The following is an 18,063-nucleotide window of genomic DNA, read 5'->3' as shown; positions in this document are numbered from 1 at the left end:
TTTCAAACTTTTGATATTCCGTACGTGTGAAAGCGAATTTCTTCACGAGCTATGGCCCCCGAGCATATGTCCGCGTGGGAGACATTAATAGACTGAATGATACTTGACACGTAGCTGGAGCGTTGGACTTTGAGGTTAGTATTTAATGAATTTCTTTTTTATTTAAATATTTAAACGTAAATTTAAATCGGTAAATGTTATATTTTTTATTTAAATAAAAAAAATCCGTGTTTAATAGGTTTAAGATTAGTAGATTTATATAATTATCTTGTAATGCGTTTAGGGTGTTAGTCTTTAGTGACTTAAAAATTTATATATATATGTTACATTTAATGTAAACGCATAGGTAGGTGCATTATAAGTTGTAGTACTGTTTAGGGACAATTAATGGTTTAGATGTAACCAATATGCGTTAGTTATCTATTTTGGAAATTGCAGCAACCACGGTTACTTTTGCCACGCCGTGTGACACTAAGTCTCTCGCCGTCACCCATCCTGCTTCCCTATATAAGGGAGGCTGGATTTGGGCATTGACGGAGGAAAAATGTCGGTAAAGATTTTTACAAAAATTATCGCGTTGCAAGTATAGTTCTAAACCAACAAATTTTCCTCTATCAATGTTTAAATTGTTTGTCACAAATACAAATCCAATAAAATTACCGAAGTATTCAAATCTCGGGTCGTCTCTCAAGAAATTGCAGGGAAGTATAGTTTATTATTGGTTATAGAAAAGTATTTTTGGGGTATTGAAATAAGAGACAAGAAATGTAAACAACAAGGAATTAAACTAACAATTAAGAAAAGTCCTAGCAAGGATTGATAATTGGAATTCCTTTTCCATTATCATAGTCACTTTGTGATGGTAATTGCCTTTTGCTCTCACATAGTTAACCTCTAACAATTGAAGGTAAGTCAAGTGAGTAATTCAACTTGAGTTCACAAGTCCTAATCAAAGACTAGAAGTTAGTGAAGCTCAAACCAACTAGCAATTTTCAATCACCAACCAATAAGAGACTTTGACCATTCAAGAGTCTCCAATTTACAAAATCTAAGCTAAGAATACAAAAAGTTAATTTAAAATCCAACCAAACATTTTATCAAACACTTGGTAGGCACAAAATAAAAGCAGAGAAAAGTAATAAGAGAATGTAAAATCTAAGACTAACAATTGCAAGAGATCAATAACACAAATTAAAGAAAGCATTAATAACATAAAAATATGAATTGCATTACGAAGATTAAGAGTAGCAAGAGTGCATAAACATAAGGATACCAAAGTGAAGAAAATAACAAGTAGAATTGAAGAACAAAGGTGCTAGAACAATAAATTGTAAGGAATTGTAAATGAAAACAGAAATTGAATCTAAATATAATAAGAAATTGGAGTAGAAACCCAAAAACCTAGAGAGAGGAGAGAGCCTCTCTCTCTAGAAAACTACATCTAAACCTAAAATTGTATAAATGAATGTGTGAATGATTGATTCCCCCATCCAGCTCCACTATGCAGCCTCTAATCAGTATTTTCGGGCCTGAAACTGGGTCCAAAGCAGCCCAGAAATCGCCCCAGCGAATTCTGATATCTATAGCACGTGACGCTCGTCACGCGTACGCGTCAGCCACGCGTACGCATCGCTAAACAAATCCCTGGTCACGCGTACGCGTCATCCACGTGTATGCGTCGCTTGTCTGCTTCACCAGTCACGCGTACGCGTGCGCGTTGCTGTCAGCTTCTCAAAACTTCAACTTCTTGTGTTCCTTCCACTTTTGCATGCTTCCTTTCCATCCTCTAAGCCATTCCCGCCCTATAAACCCTAAAAATACTTAACAAACATATTACGGCATCGAATGGTAATAAGAGAGAATTAAAATTAGCAATTTTAAGGCCAAAGAAGCATGTTTTCAATCATAATACAGAATTGGGAAGAAAAATGTAAAACATGCGAATTCTATGAATAAGTGTGAGAATAATGGATAAAATCCACTCAATTCAGCCTAAAATGTACCACGAAATAGTGGTGCATCAGGCATGCAGTTGAGTTGAGGGATTTTATGTTTGATAAGTGCTTGATCTCTGCATTTATCGAGCGGTGGAGGCCGGAGACCCATACGTTCCACCTTCCGTGGGGTGAGGCCAGCATTACGCTCGAGGATGTTGCCTACCACACTGGACTACGCACTACTGGAGAGCCTGTTGGAGTTGTACCAGAGACTTTCAGCGGTGGCATGGGCACCCAACATGGGAGCGGGCTGAGGATTTATTGGGCGCCAGGCTGCCACCACCGCAGGAGGAAGGGAAGTAAGTGTTTGGGATCAGGATGACATGGCTCAGGGACCGAGTGGCATATATCCCTGATGGGGCAGCCCCAGAGACTCTTCGGCAGTATGTCCGATGCTACCCGATGATGCTTATTGGGGGTTTCTGTTCACGGACAAGTCGGCTACACTTGTGCCGTTGAGATGGCTGCCACTGTTAGAGGATTTCGATCGATGCAGCCAGTTATCATGGAGTCTGCACTTCTCTGCTATACCTACCACTCGTTGTGCACAGCGGCATCCCATGACGTGACGTGCATTGCGGGTTGCATGCCGCTTCTTGTATCGTGGATATACCATAGGTTTCCGTGCTTCAGTCCAGCAGGTTACGACGTCGTCAAGTTCCCACTTGCTTCCAAGTATACGAAAGTTGCATCTAGGGTGTCCCGTCCTCGTGGATGTGGGACTGGACACCACTTGGATCCTGCCGCTGGATGGCGTTAGTTACCATTATTACTATATGTATTTTGCTTATTACTTATGTTTATAGACCTCCATCACATGTATGACTCTTTTTTAGTGCATCCAAATGTATAACTTGACTTGTTTATCCATGTGAATATATGTTTTTTTTATAGAAAATATTGTAACATTTATAAATAAAAATTGTCATGCACACTAGACCGTATCTCGGATGCAGTGGATTAAGGCTAATTAAAGCCATATCTCGGATGCACTGTATCCGAGATATTGTCTTGTTCATATCTCGGGTGCATCCGAGATATGACTGACACGTGTCGTATTACAGCACGGGGGAAGTGCATCCAAGATACGTTTATATTGTGATTTTTTTCACTGCATCCAATATGTGACTCAAAATATAATTTAGTAAATACTTACACGTTTATTTAAATCGATAAATATTATATATTTTTAATTTAAATAAAAAATTCAAGAAATAATGAATTTTAACTATACATGACAACTATTTTACACTAAAAGTAATATAAATAACTATAAAAACTTATGTGTAGCCATATAATTGTTTATATAGTATTTTATACTTATTGTATGATAGTACTGTAAGCAGCTGAAATGACCTATTACGTAATCAACTAAGATTATGGTTGTTGTTGACTAATTCTGTATCATTTTAGCAATTAAAGGACACAATGATCTTTAACAAATTATAAAGAATTCAAATATAGGGCAATTATCATGTAATATTAAACATTGTACCTTAAACATTGTATCTTAAGCATAAAAAATTAAAAACACATATCAAAAGAATGGATTTAGATTCTTTAAATTTTGAATTTTATTTTAAAGAATAAAATGTGATGTCTTATTATTTATTTTATAAATAGGATCAAGAGAAAATATGAGAAAGAAACTATTTAAAGGTGAGAGATCTTTACTCTTTAAAATAAAAATTCAAAATTTTGAAGATCTAAATTCTAAAAAAACATATTCAGTTAGGTTAGACCACTCAGCTATTTGATTGATTTATTAAACTAAATATTATATAATATTATCTATGTATTTATTAAATAATAATATTAAATAATATAAAATGATGATTTTATTCCTTTTCTATAATTATATCATTTTGAAACAATTTTTTTACACATTCCAGATATAAAAAAATATTATATAACCATTTTTCAACTAAAATATTTAAATAAAAATTAATGGTTACATAATCAATTATACTAAAAAATGAATATACTAATAAATAATTATTAAAAAAATTTAATTTTTTTAACATTTTCAAAAACACTCGTAGTCAAAATGCAAAAAGTTTTTTCAAAAAGTAAAGACTGAGTCAAAATACAAAACTCATTATGTCATAAAGATGGTGTTCCACTGTTCCTGGTGAAAATATTTGCAGCATATCAACATAAATGTAATGATGGATTAATTAACCAATAGTATTAGATTGATTTTGTTGTGATGAGGATGGATAAAAATGATGGATGTTCATTTATGGGTAGTTCATTTTTTTTATGTTGAAAGAAACAAATTCTTAGGATGAAGCAAATTTAATGAAGTTTAAAACATAAACTTTGTACGTCTATAAAAATATGTACTGAGACAAAAGGGTTACACATAATAATAAATACTTTTTCCTCTCTCTCTCTCTCTTTACACACTGCAATAACATAAAATTCTCTTTTTCTCTATTTCTCTCCGTGGATTTTTAAATTGCAATATACTAGTAAATATATAAATTACTTATATTATAGTGAGATAATTATATTGAATATCAATACTCCACTTTTCTATTTATACTTCTTTATTTTATATTATATCTTCCTTGTTTATTTATTTCACAACACGTTATCAGCATGAGACTCTAGTCAAATTTTAGAAATACTCAAGTAACAAATTTTTATTATGTCGAAACTCTCTCATCTTGAATTTAATGGTTGTGATATATATGAAAACAACTATTTATCATGGATATTAGATACTGAAATCCATCTTGATTCAATAGATCTTGGAGATATTATTAAAGCTGAAAATAATGCATCACAAAAGGATAAAACCAAAGCCATGATCTTCCTTCGTCGTCAGTGACGGACCCAAAAAATTTATGTTGGGGGGCAAAAATAATACACATTACTATCAAAAGATATATTAATTTAAATTTAAAAATATAAAAGTACACATTAATTATTCGAATACAAAAAAAAAATAAAAATTACATTAGCCGCTAGCTTTCTTTGCTTCAAATCTTGAAGGTACTTCTCTTCTTGTTTTCATATTTTGAAAATGTTGAATAATTGTTTCATTATCAACTTGATTGAATGTCTTTCTTTCTATATATGTAACTAAACAATCATTCAACCACTCATCTCACATTCGATTACGAAGTCGACTCTTTATGATATTCATAGCAAAAAATGTTCTCTCAATTGATGTCGTTGCCACAGGTAGAATCAAAACTAATTTCAACAGAAGAAACGCCAATAGATAAATAATATGCTTTTTTGTCTCAACTAACTTTTGAGATAGTCCGCAGATTTCATTTATATTTGAGAATTGATCATCAAGACACATATCTAATATAAAATTCTCAAGTTGACTATCAAGTGCCAAAAGTTGAGTAGAAGAGAATTCATGTGGATAAAATTCAGCTAAATGAAGTAACTTCTTCTTATCAAATACAAAAAACGAGTCACTTGGATTCAAACAAACTATACAAAGAAGTAGCTCGGTATTTACCTCTGTAAAACTATTGTTAAGCTCTTGAAGTTGTATATCAACTACTTGACAAAATAATTCAACTTGAAAATGATGCAAGTTTGAGACTTTTTGGATTTTGTGCCTTGATCTTCCTTGTGTTACAAATATGTCATTCATATTTGGAACAAGAATATTGTGACTATCACAAAACAGTGAAACTTCATTGAGCAAAGAGGACTAACCATCGTCTCTTATACTTTGCAATTGTTGCTTGGGCACTTTAACTAATGTCATAGCATTTAAATATCTTGATCACTTCTTTGTAGAGTTTAAGACAACTCATTAGTAACTCCTAATATACTTTTCATCAAATGTAATTGAATACAAATTCAAAAGATTGAATATGATTCAATAATTGACATGCATCAGCTCTTTATTCAGGATTATTTTCATCTTCCTCAATGACTTCAAGAACTTCTACCGTGAAAGAAAAAATAGAAATCAAGCTAAGTATTGTACCATAATGTGAGCCCTATCGAGTATCACCTATCCTTTTCAATGTTGTTTCTTGATTTAAACCATGCCCACTAGAAACATCTCCATTTGATAATGCAACAATTGTTTTTTGCATTTGACTTTCACGAAGCATGTCTTTACGTTTACAAAAAGCTCCAACAATATTGCACAAACTAGCAAGTAAATTAAAAAAATAGTACAATTTCGACATGTTTCTTTGTAACAACCACAAGTGCTAATTAAAGTTGGTGAACAAAACAATGACCATAAAAAGCACAAACATTTTCTTTCAACATCAAACTTTTTAAGCTATTAAATTCTCCCTGCATATTACTAGCTCCATTTTAACCTTGTCCACGTATTCTTGCTAAGTTTAAATTATGCTTTGCTAATAAAGATTCCAAAGCTACTTTTAACGATAACGCATTTGTGCTAGAAACATGGACAAGGCCAAGAAATCGCTCCATTACAATTCCTTCTTTGTTCACATACTGCAAACAAACAGCCATTTGCTCTTTAACAGAAATGTCTCGAGTTTCATCAACTAAAACAGCAAATAAATCATCTCCAAGATCATCAATAATAACTTTAGTAGTTTCATTTGCAGCAGCTCTAACAATATCTTTTTAAATTTTAGGTGCTACTAATTTAAGGTTTTCATGAGCATTTTTAAAAACACAATCAATCTTTGTATTATGTTGAGCAAGAAAGTCAAGAAGCTCCAAAAAATTACCTTAATTGTTTGAATTGTGCGATTCATCATCACCATAAAAAGCCAATCCTTGCCGCAATAATAACCTAATGCACTCAATTGTTGTTGTTAAGTGAGTTCGGTAATCTCTTTTAGCTTGGTCTGAATGCTTTTGAAAAATAACTTCAATATGTTGCTTTTGCTTCATGAGTGCTTCGCATTTTCTTCAAGCTTGATTATGAGCACTATCATGATTTCCAACATGTATTTGTAATCGCTTCTTCTTCTTCCAATTTGAAAAGCCCTCTTTTACAAAAGCATCACCACTCGCACCATCAGGTTTCATAAGATAGCAACAGAGACAAAAGATAGCATCTTTTGAAATACTATATTCCAACTAATTGCCAAATTCATCAAACCAATCAGCATTAAATCTACGAGAGAAATCCCAAAATTTGTTTGTGAAAAATCATGTTCTCTTGATTGACAAGGACCTTTTTGCAAATAAGCTCGTCTAACTTCATCTCTGTCATTTGGATCATAATTTGAAATTTTGAATCGCTGTCCAGGATCAGCTACCAGACTTTTCACATTGAATTCTAAGAACTTCTTTTTATTAGAAGAGACTAATGGAGTGACTTCAGATTCTAGTGGTAGATTTTTTTTTAAATATTTTTCTATTACTATTTCTAAAAATAAAAAAGATATATTCTAAATTAGTAAATTGATCAATTCACTTTAAAAATTTATATGCAACATAATTACATATAATAGAATAGAACGAAAGATAAACAAATAAATAATAAGGATCACTAAATTGAGAATAAAATAAAATATATAAATTCATGAAGAGAATAAAAAAATAGATTAATACCTTAACTATAATTGTTTGAATTAAAATTTGTAATTAAAAATATCAAAAAGAGAAACAATGAAATTAAAAGATACATAGAGTCATAGAGAGCTATATAAAACAAAATAGAGAATTTAAAATTTACCTTTTGATGAAGAGAATATGACCACTAGATAAGGAATAGAAAAAGAATGTTGAAAACATGAAACTAAGAAGAGGGTTTAAGAGAATAAATGAGTGACGGCTGGGATTTGAGAACTGAAGAAGACTAAATTTGATTAGATTAGCTAATAGTCAAAATAATAGAAAGATAAAATGGGTTTAGGGCTTTAATAATTTGGGCTTAATTTATTTATAGTGGGATCATTTAAAATTTAAAATGGGGGCATATTATATATGTATATTTTTTTTGTTTAAAAAATAAAATGAGACTGGGGGCAAGTGCCCCCCATTATCAAGCATAGGTCCGTGCCTTTTCGTCGTCATCTTGACGAAGGATTGAAAAATGAATATCTCACATTAAAAAATCCTGAAGATCTGTGGAAAGACCTTGAAGAAAGGTACAATCATCAAAAGACGGTGATACTTCCTCAAACCCGATATGAATGGACGCACTTGTGTTTAGAGGATTTTAAATTCATAAATGAATATAATTCAACAATGTTTGGAATCACCTCACGAATGAAATTTTGTGGAAAAAAAATAACTGATAATAATATGTTAGAGAAAACTTTCTCGACCTTCTATGTCTCGAATGTGCTCCTACAGCAGCAGTATCGAGAAAAGAGATTTAAAAAATATTCTGAGTTAATTTCTTACATTCTTATTGCTGAATGCAACAATGAGTTGCTTTTAAAAAATCATGAAGCGTGCCCAACTGGCGCCGCCCCATTTTCTAAAGTAAATGCGGCAAATCATTACCCCAGAAGAGGTAAATGGTAAGGTTTTAGTAACAAGAAAAATTATGGAAGGAAGAAGAATTATGTTCACAAGAAAGGATCTCACCAGAAGTAGGAGAAAGAAAGAAACACTAGGCAAAATAAATCAACATAGGATAAATGTTTTTGTTGTGATAGAAAGGGCCATTGGTCGCGTACCTGTTGTACCCCAAGACACCTATTCGTTTCAAATGATGCTGAAAATTCCACCACTCATTATCATGTATCTGATTTTTTTGAAGATCCTGAAGGAAATATTGGTCATTTGATCAATGATGAAATAGTTTAATATGTGAGATTGTTAAGTATTTATGTAAATAAATAATGTAAGAAACTTATTGTTAATTTTTATTTTCTATGCATCTGAATTTTAAGTATGATGTATAATAAAATATTTATGAATTTCAAAATTACTAAATGTGCCAAGTTCTAAAATAATAATAATAATAAAATTTTTAGTATATGATACTGTTGAGTTTGGAAAACTAATATCTAATTTGATGATCAAACATTATTAAATTATTAAATTGTTATTTGTTTTCAATAGGTTGTTTAATGTGTTTGTTAGTGTGCAAGTTTTATATTGGGTCAAAAGGCAATATAAGCCTAACTTCTTATTTAAAATTAATTAAGCCTTGTGCAAAAATTAATTTTAATATAAGTGATTGAATGCTGAAATAAAAGAAAACCAAATTGCCCAAATCACAAGCCCAAGTAAACTCTTATCTTGATCTAACAAGGCCTTGATCCGAATTGAGAGAAGAAAGAAAGTAATGGTCCAAAGATCTCATTGCTTGGTTTGGTTACCTACTCCCAGAGACTAATGAATTTCAAATTTTAACTCAATTAAGTTCATGCATTGGTAACTAAAAAGATAAAATTCATTTTGGTTGAATACTTTTTTTGGTAACCAAAACTCAAAATTAAATTGAGTTTAATTGAGCATTGAAAGCTTTGTCTCTTCTCTCTCTTTGTTTTCAGTCATATCATTTGTCAGAGAAGAAGATAGAAGTCATCAGAAGAAAAAGAAGTTACAAGAAAAGCCTATGGAAGAAAGGCTATGAGGAAAGAAGATCTGAAGAAAGGCATGGCAAGATTTTTGCAATTAAAAGCGAGATTTTGAAGAAGAGCTTCAAGATCCTCCATACCAAGAAAAGAAAGGATCCGCCTCTATCAGAGAAGAAGATCTCAGTTACAAAAGCTCATTTCCATTTTTGTTCATCAAAGAAAGAAGATAGCCTCTGGAGCTACACATAGGAAGAAGCATAAATGGAAGGAAAGAAGCGACTCCGGGTCAGAAGATCATCAAGAGTCCGAATCTTTTCTTGGAGCCAAAGATAAGATCAAGGGTTCAGATTAAAGGAGCTTGATGAAAAGGGTTGAGAGAGGTACATGCATGTTGGTTTTTGGTTTTCCCTCTCTCTTCTCTTTGTCTGAACCGCGGCTATTTATTGGAGAAGATGTTGTTGGGTTGGTTGAACTGGTTTCAATCTTGGAAGCTTCCCCTTCTATATTAAGGGTGAATGGCTAAGGGTTGAGATCAAGGAGAGAAAGTAAAAGCACGAAGTTCTCATAGCTACCCGAGCTTCCTGAGTTCTTCTCCTTCAATGTTGTTCATTTTGTTTTCTTTTTCTTAGTATTGTCTGCCTGAGTCTCATGGTAAAAGGCAAACATGGTGAGATTTGTAGGAAAAAGCCAGTGATAGGTAAAAGGCAGTGAGCAATATTAGAGAAAAAGCCATAGATGTCTCAAAGTTTCTTTGTACATCTGTATGTTGTGTTTCATGATCCTGTGGGGATTCCCTTGCAAGTTGGGTTAGCACTTTGTGGTTGAAAGCTAGGTTTTGAGTCCTAGTCAAATTCAGATTGGGTGTAGAATCTAGATTTGCCCCAGATAGGAATGGGTAGTTCTTAGAGAGAAATTGGTGTTTGTAATATTGTGAAAACATAGTGAAATTCCATCATTGTTGTGATAGAGACTGGATGTAGGCCACATTGCACCTAGTGGCTAAACCAGGATATATCTAGTGTTAATTCTTCATCCCTACTCCTTTATCTGTTTCTGTTAATCAGGAGACGAAAAACAAAAAGTGTCTCTCAACTCGGCACGAGACAAAACAAAAGTGTCTCTCAACTCGACAGGAGACAAAAGCAGAAAAATCTTCTGAAGTTTCTTTAAAAAGGCAGAAATTATTATTCAACAAAAAGGGGCTAAGATTCAACCCCCTTCTCTTAGCCACTGATTACCATCAGATACTATGTACAGTATTTCTTAGAAAAATAATCAAAAAAAATAATTTTATGCGCATATATTTCTACTCATTTTATTATTTGTATTTGAAGAAAATGGCAAGAACATATAGTGAAGATGTTTGCCTTGTGGATATTGCAAGTTCGCATACTATTCTCAAAAGTAATATATATTTTACTCATCTTGTGCCAAAAGAAGAATATGTTTATACTATTATTGGCTCAGACAATGTGATAGCAGGTTCTAGAAGAGCTATAATTTTATTTTCCAGAGGAACAAAATTCATAATAAATAATGTACTACTGTCTATCAAATCTCTAAGAAACTTGTTGAGTTTCAAAGATATTCACCAAAATGGATATCATATTGAAATAATGAATGAGGAAAATCATGAGTACTTATGTATCACAACTCATGATCTAAATAAAAATGTTATATTAGAAAAGTTACACTCACTTTCATCTGGGTTATATTATACTAAAATTAGTGCAATTGAATCACATGCCATTGTAAACCAGAACTTTACTAACCCAAATGAATTCATAACTTGGCATGATCGATTGGGTCATTCGGGAATAACCATGATGCGGATAATTATTGAAAACTCTCATGGACATTCACTAAAGAACCAGAAGATTCTTAAATCTAGTGAATTTTGTTGTGCTGCATGTTCTCAAGAAAAGCTAATTTTAAGGCAATCACCAGTAAAGATTATATTTGAATCCCTTGAATTTCTAGAAAGGACTCAAGATGATATATGTGGACCGATTCATCCACCATGTGGATCTTTTAGATATTTTTTGGTTCTAATAGACGCATATTTAAGATGGTCACATGTGTGTTTATTGTCTTCTCGCAACCTAGCGTTTGCAAGATTACTTGCTCAAATTATTCAATTAAAAGCACAGTTTTCAGAAAATTCAATCAAAGAAATTTGTCTTGATAATGCTGGTGAATTTACTTTCCAAGCCTTTGATGCTTATTGTATGGCTAATGGAATAAGCATTGAACATCTAGTAGCTCATGTTCACACACAAAATGGGTTAGCAGAATCACTTATTAAATGCCTCCAATTAATTGCTAGACCCTTAGTTGTGAGAACAAATCTCCCAACCTCGGTTTGGAGGCATGCTATTTTACATGCCACAACACTTATCTGTTTGAGGCCAACAAGTTACCATCAGTTCTCTCCTATGCAATTAGAATTTGGCTATCAGCCAAATATTTTCTATTTAAGAATATTCGGGTGTGCAATATATGTTTTCATTGCACCACCTTCTCGCACCAAAATAGGACTCCAAAGAAAATTGGGGATATATGTTGGATATGATTCTCCTTCTATAGTAAGGTATCTTGAGATACAAACTCGAAATGTATTTAAAGCCCGATTTGCAAATTGTCATTTTGATGAATCAAAATTTCTAACATTAGGGGGAGAGAATAAACTTCCTAAAAAGGAACTTAATTGGAATGCATCATCCTTGATGCATTTAAATCCTCGATTAGGACAATATGAACTAGAAGTTTAAAAGATTATACATTTGCAAAGAATAGTAAATGAACTACCTGATGCATTTTCTGATACAAAGAGGATAACAAAATCTTATATACCAGCAAAAAATATCCCAATTCGAATTGATGTCCCAGTTGAACAAGTGGCCATTGAAACAAATTCACGCCAAAAGCATGATATACCTATCGGTTTCAAAGACAAAAATTTTCAAAAAAGAAAAGAGGTAAATACTATTCCTGTTGAAAAAGACATAGTAAAGACATCTGTAGTTGTCCAAAATTCTGATATAATTTTGATGCCAGAAGACGTTCAGGTACCTAAAAATTGTGAAAATGATGAGATCTCAATAAATTATGTCTTTACAGGAGAAAAATGGGACCGAAATAAGACAATTGTCAATGAAATATTTGCAGATAATGTGGCATTAAATATCATGCATAAAAGTAAGGATCTTGAGCCAAGATCAGTCGAAGAATGTCGACAAAGAAATGATTGGCCAAAATGGGAAGAAGCTATGAAGGTTCTTGCAAAACGTAAAGTCTTTGGACCTGTAGTCCGTACACCAGAAGATGTAAAACCTGTTGGATACAGATGGGTATTTATGAGAAAACGAAATGAGAAAAATGAAGTTGTACGCTACAAAGGCCCGGTATAGATTATGAAGAAATATATTCCCCTGTAGTGGATGCAATAACATTACATTATTTGGTCAGTTTATCCGCATACCATAAACGACATATGCACCTAGTGGATATGGTAACAACCTATTTATACGGATCATTAGATCGTGCTATCTATATGAAAGTCCCTGAAGGACTAAAGATATCTAAACCACCAAATGAATATTCGCAGGGGTTATACTCAGTCAAATTTAAAGCAATCTGGACAAATGTGGTATAATCGTCTTACTGAGTATATAGCCAAAAACGGATTCAAGAATGATGATATCTGCCCATGTGTTTTCATAAAGAAATTTTCATCTGGGTTCATTATAATTACTGTGTACGTTGATGATTTAAAATATCATTAGAACTTCTAAAGAGATTCCAACAATTATAAAAACTCTAAAAGAAGAGTTTGAGATGAAAGATCTTGGAAAGACTAAATTTCGTCTCGACTTGCAGATCGAACATACAAAAAACGGGATCTTTATTCATCAAACAACATACACAAAAAAGATCTTGAAGAGATTTTATATAGATAAGTCACATCCATTAAGTACCCCAATGATTTTAAAATCTTTGGATGTGAAAATGATCAATTATGTCCTAAGGAAGAAAATGAAGATATCCTTGGTCTTGAAGTACTATATCTTAGTGCCATTGGAGCGCTAATGTATCTTGCTAATAATACACGACACGATATATCATTTGCTGTGAATTTACTAGCAAGCTATAGTTCCTCTCCAACTAAAAGACATCGGAATGGAATCAAACAAATCTTTCGATATCTTCATAGAACGGTTGATATAGGATTGTTTTATCCCTATGGATCCAAGTCACAACTAGTTGATTATGCAGATACAGGATACTTGTCTGATCCACACAAAGAGAGATCTCAAACAGGATACCTGTTCACATATGGTGGTACAGCTATATTATGTAAGTCCACGAAATAGACAATAGCAGCAATCTCCTCTAATCAAGCTAAAGTACTAACGATACATGAAGTAAGTCAAGAGTATTTTTTACTTCCAATGTATTCTATCATCATGTGGATTGATTGATCATAAAATAGCTCAAACTATTCTGTTCGAAGATAATACAACATGCATTGCTCAACTTAAGGGTGGATACATCAAAAGTGATAAAACAAATCATATTTCTCCCAAATTTTTCTTCACTAATGACCTTTAAAATCAAGGAACAATTGATATCCAACAAATCCACTCAAATGACAATCTGGCAGATTTATTCATAAAGTCACTTCCAAAATCCTCCTTTGAAAGATTAATACATCCGATTGAGATGCGCCAATTTCGAGATATTAAATAATGATGATAAGAAGGGGAGACTGTACTCTTTTTTCCTTGATCAAGTTTTTTTTTCATTGGGTTTTTCTTGACAAGGTTTTTAATGAGGCAATCCCCATTACAAAGGATAGTGTACTCTTTTTCCTTTACTAAAGTTTTTTCCATTGGATTTTTTTTAGTAAGGTTTTAACGAGGCATAATCCTAAATGGTTATCCAAAGGAGAGTGTTGTGACGAGAATGGATAAGGATGATGGATGTCCATTTATGGGTAGCTCATTTTTCTTATGTTGAAAGAAACAAATTCTTAGGATGAAGCAAATTTAATGAAGTTTGAAACGTAAATTTTGTACACCTATAAAAACATGTACTGAGGCAAAAGGGTTACACAAAATAACAAATACTTTCTCCTCTCTCTCTTTATACACTACAATAACATATAAAATTCTCTTTTTCTCTATTTCTCTCCGTGAATTTTTAAATTGCAATATACTAGTAAATATATAAATTACTTATATTATAATGAGATAATTATATTAAATATCAATACTCCATTCTTCTATTTATACTTTTTTATTTTATATTATATCTTCCTTGTTCATTTATTTCACAACACATTTTAAATTATATGGGCCATTTCTTTTGGTGTCTAAATTATATGGACCATTTATTAATATTTAAATGAAAATCCAACAAAGGATTAGTCTAAACTAAGACGCATAGAATGCACGCGCATAAATAGTTAAATGTGATTCATATGTTGAACAAATTCATTCAGCGACAATATGGTAAAACTATAAAAGTGTTGAATTTGATAGTGTGAAAATTGGACAAATATGGGTATGGGTTGTAATGGATTGATTAAGCATGCTTATTAACAATGATGTTGCCCTCAATGTATTTCAGCGCTTAGATGGTTAAATAAGTTTTATTTGATACAATACTGGTTTCCTTGCATTTAAAATGTTAACTGAATCTACGAAAGGTGGACATATTTCTTGTTTCCCTTGCGTTTAAAGTGACAACGGAATTTGTGAAAGGTGAACATATTTCTTGGTCTCTTTCTAGGCCGAGTCCGCTTCACGTGATTTTTTTTTATTTCCTAAACCAAAAATAGTGATTGGAATAGGAGGACGAGTAAGGGTGGAAAATGGACCTAAACCCATTAGGCCGGTCCGCGTAATTCACCAAAAAAGAAAATTGAAACCGCTACACTTTAAAATTCTGCCTAACCCGCACTGCTTAAATCGTGGGCTTTAGCGGGGCGGGGCGGGCCTCCCCGACAGGCCCATCATTTTTTTGCCCATGTTGATTTTATTATTTTGTTTTAAAAACCTTGGTTTATGATTATGCTTATTATATATTTATAATTGTAAAAATCTCAATATTTGTAAATTTAGAAATTATAATATTTTTATGTTTTTAGAAATTATAAATTTATCACAATAGTTGTGAATTATATATATTATTTAATATTTAATAATAAAAAAGGAGATTTGGTGGGCTTGACTGACTAAAACCCCATAGTGGTCCCTGAAATTGGGCGAGTTACCCATAATCGTCCTTGACTTTTAAATTCCCTAACAGTATCCCTCACATTCAGCTCTGGGACCCATAGTTGCCCTGTGACCCTTTCTGGCGCACAGTCAGCAAATAGAGTAATGATCTGGCACCTCCCATGCCATGCTGGAGCCAGCAACGGCTAGCTGACGTGGCAAATCTTAATTTTCTACCCAATGTGATCCTGGTCCCATTAAAACCCTAAAAGCTAAGAATGATTATTATATGTAGTATCTCTTCTTCCTTTCTCCTTCGTCCTATAATTGTGGTCTACCATTGTGATTTAACAGAGATTACATTGATGCTCTGAAGCAATGTTTGGAGGTGAAGGGCAAGTCAGTGGGAGCTCGATACGGTCAACAAGCAATGGATACAGGGTGAAGACCCAAAAGCGTAGCAGGGCTACGCGTGTACCAGAATGGTGTGGTTGCGGCTGCCGACCTGTGCTCCGGTGGTCTAGGACAAATTCCAACCCAAATAAGCTCTTTTTTGGGTGCCCAAATTATAATGTTAGCGGTAATTGTTGGGTTTTCCTGATTTTTCATTCGTTCCCCAACTTCTAATTTGGTTATTGAAACATTCGTTGATTGCAGACAATTGGTAAAAGATGGTGTGGTTTGTTTGTTTGGGCAGATGTTGGGCAAGAGGCTGTGCCTGCAAAATCAGAAAGTGTTAACTACAATGATGACCAGAAGATGACAGAAGGTTAGAGGCTGAAAAAATTAGAATATGATGTTATGAGTCAAAAGTTTATGATCAAATTATTGTTTCTGGCTGTTTCTGTAATGCTGTTATTCTTACTAGTGGTATTTTGCAAACTTTGAACTCAATGTTGAGTAATGATGCGATTGAGATCATATGTGTAATATTTGCATGAATGGAAAAAAGTTGCTCAACATCTAACTGTGTTAGCCAACCTTTTGGAGATATTAACTGTACTTGTATCACTAAAGGTAATCTGGATATATAGCAATAGTAAAATATATTAATTATTTTAAACCAACAAAGTCATGAGTCATAAGTTTTGACTGTCTTACAAAGCCATAAGCAAGGTGTTGCTAACAAAATAAACATAACCATATGTCTGGTAACAAAGTAGTCATAAACACAAAGTGAACCTAACCGAACAAGCATGTTATACAAAATTACTTGCAAATTGTCTTATACAAAATAACTCCCAACACAACAAGCATGTTATACAAAAGTCTTCAACTTTTCTTCCTAGGTGCCTTGAATCCCATAGTGGGAATGAACTTGAGGATACTGCCAAGCCTTGCAGCTGTTCCAGAACTAGCACCTTGCATGGGATTAACTGGCGCATGGGCAGAAGTTGGCGAGTTAGATGATTTTCTCTTTGGTGGCAGCTTATCCGGTCTTGACTTAGTGATGGTACATACTTCAGCAGCCTACAAGAATTGTAGTATATCAGAGGATGTGCTTATAATTACATAACACTAAACAGTTTACAAGTTGTCATTAGATGAAAAATAAACTGATTACCTGCTGCGACTCCTCTGGTTCAAAGTAAATTGGTCGAGAAAGCTCAACTTCAACTGGTTGGACATTAGTGTTTGTAGAGTCAGCTGGAGCATTCGTACCAACATTGGTGTCATCAGCAGCATTCGGATCAGGTTCAGCATTGGGGTTAGGTTCAGCAGCATTTGGACCATGTTCAACAACATTAGCTTCAGCTCCACCTATATTCTTAGTAGCAGCTTCTACTTTTGCAGCAGCAGTATCTGCTAATTTCTTCTCTTTACAATCCCTCTTTGTGTGGCCCTTCTCCCCACAGTAGCTGCATGTGAATGGTGCAAGCTGCCTCTTTAGGTTTGTGTTGTCCTTGGTGGAAGTGGGTTTGGATTTTTTGTAGCCACATTTAGCTTCATCTGTGTCCATCCGCCTTTTTTGTTGTAACTTACCTGGCCCCCTTTTAATCTTTGGAGGTTGGTGCTTAAGAGATTTTGAAATCTCCCAGAAGGTCTGCCCAGGAATGGGATTGAAATGATGCTGATATGTCTCCCTATAGGATTCCATAGTAACTAGTTTGTGGCAAAAATCCTCTAGATTTTTGTTCACCCTAGTTAGTGCAGCACAGGCATGCACACAGGGTATTCCTACATCTGAAATAGCAATGAATCAAGTTAGTACTTAGTGTATGGTAATAATGTATGAATAAATGTTACTTTCTACATAATAAAATCAACCTATCAGCATCCAAAATTGACATGTGCAAAGGTGCTTTCCTAGATCAACAACATGATTGACTGGGTAAGCATGTACCTCAAATTTCTCATAACCAGTATCACCTGTCCATATTGGGTGCCAATATT

General features: G+C 33.5%; 1 protein-coding gene across 1 annotated transcript; it reads right to left on the bottom strand.

The window, feature by feature from the left end:
- Window positions 1–16,701: 16,701 nt before the first annotated feature.
- Window positions 16,702–17,847, bottom strand: LOC140179638 (uncharacterized). The gene is made up of 2 exons (XM_072218943.1): window positions 17,234–17,847; window positions 16,702–17,139 (listed from the first exon to the last, which is right to left on the bottom strand). The coding sequence occupies exons 1-2, from the start codon at window positions 17,765–17,767 to the stop codon at window positions 16,942–16,944; spliced, it is 732 nt and encodes a 243-aa protein (XP_072075044.1). The 5' UTR covers window positions 17,768–17,847; the 3' UTR covers window positions 16,702–16,941.
- Between the last annotated feature and the right edge of the window lie 216 nt (window positions 17,848–18,063).

The sequence above is a fragment of the Arachis hypogaea genome, chromosome 15 (genome assembly GCF_003086295.3).
Source record: "Arachis hypogaea cultivar Tifrunner chromosome 15, arahy.Tifrunner.gnm2.J5K5, whole genome shotgun sequence".
In the NCBI taxonomy this organism is placed as follows: Eukaryota; Viridiplantae; Streptophyta; class Magnoliopsida; order Fabales; family Fabaceae; genus Arachis; species Arachis hypogaea.
The sequence above is the reverse complement of the archived record's forward strand: the minus strand, read 5'-3'. Positions and strand labels throughout refer to the sequence as shown.

What these genes read in the sequence shown, in the direction of transcription:
- LOC140179638 (XM_072218943.1), bottom strand. Translation starts at nt 17,767, where the DNA reads ATGGAATCCTATAGGGAGACATATCAGCATCATTTCAATCCCATTCCT. An exon ending in AACCAGAGGAGTCGCAGCAG is followed by an intron (nt 17,140 to 17,233) that starts GTAATCAGTTTA and finishes CAATTCTTGTAG; the next exon opens with GCTGCTGAAGTATGTACCAT.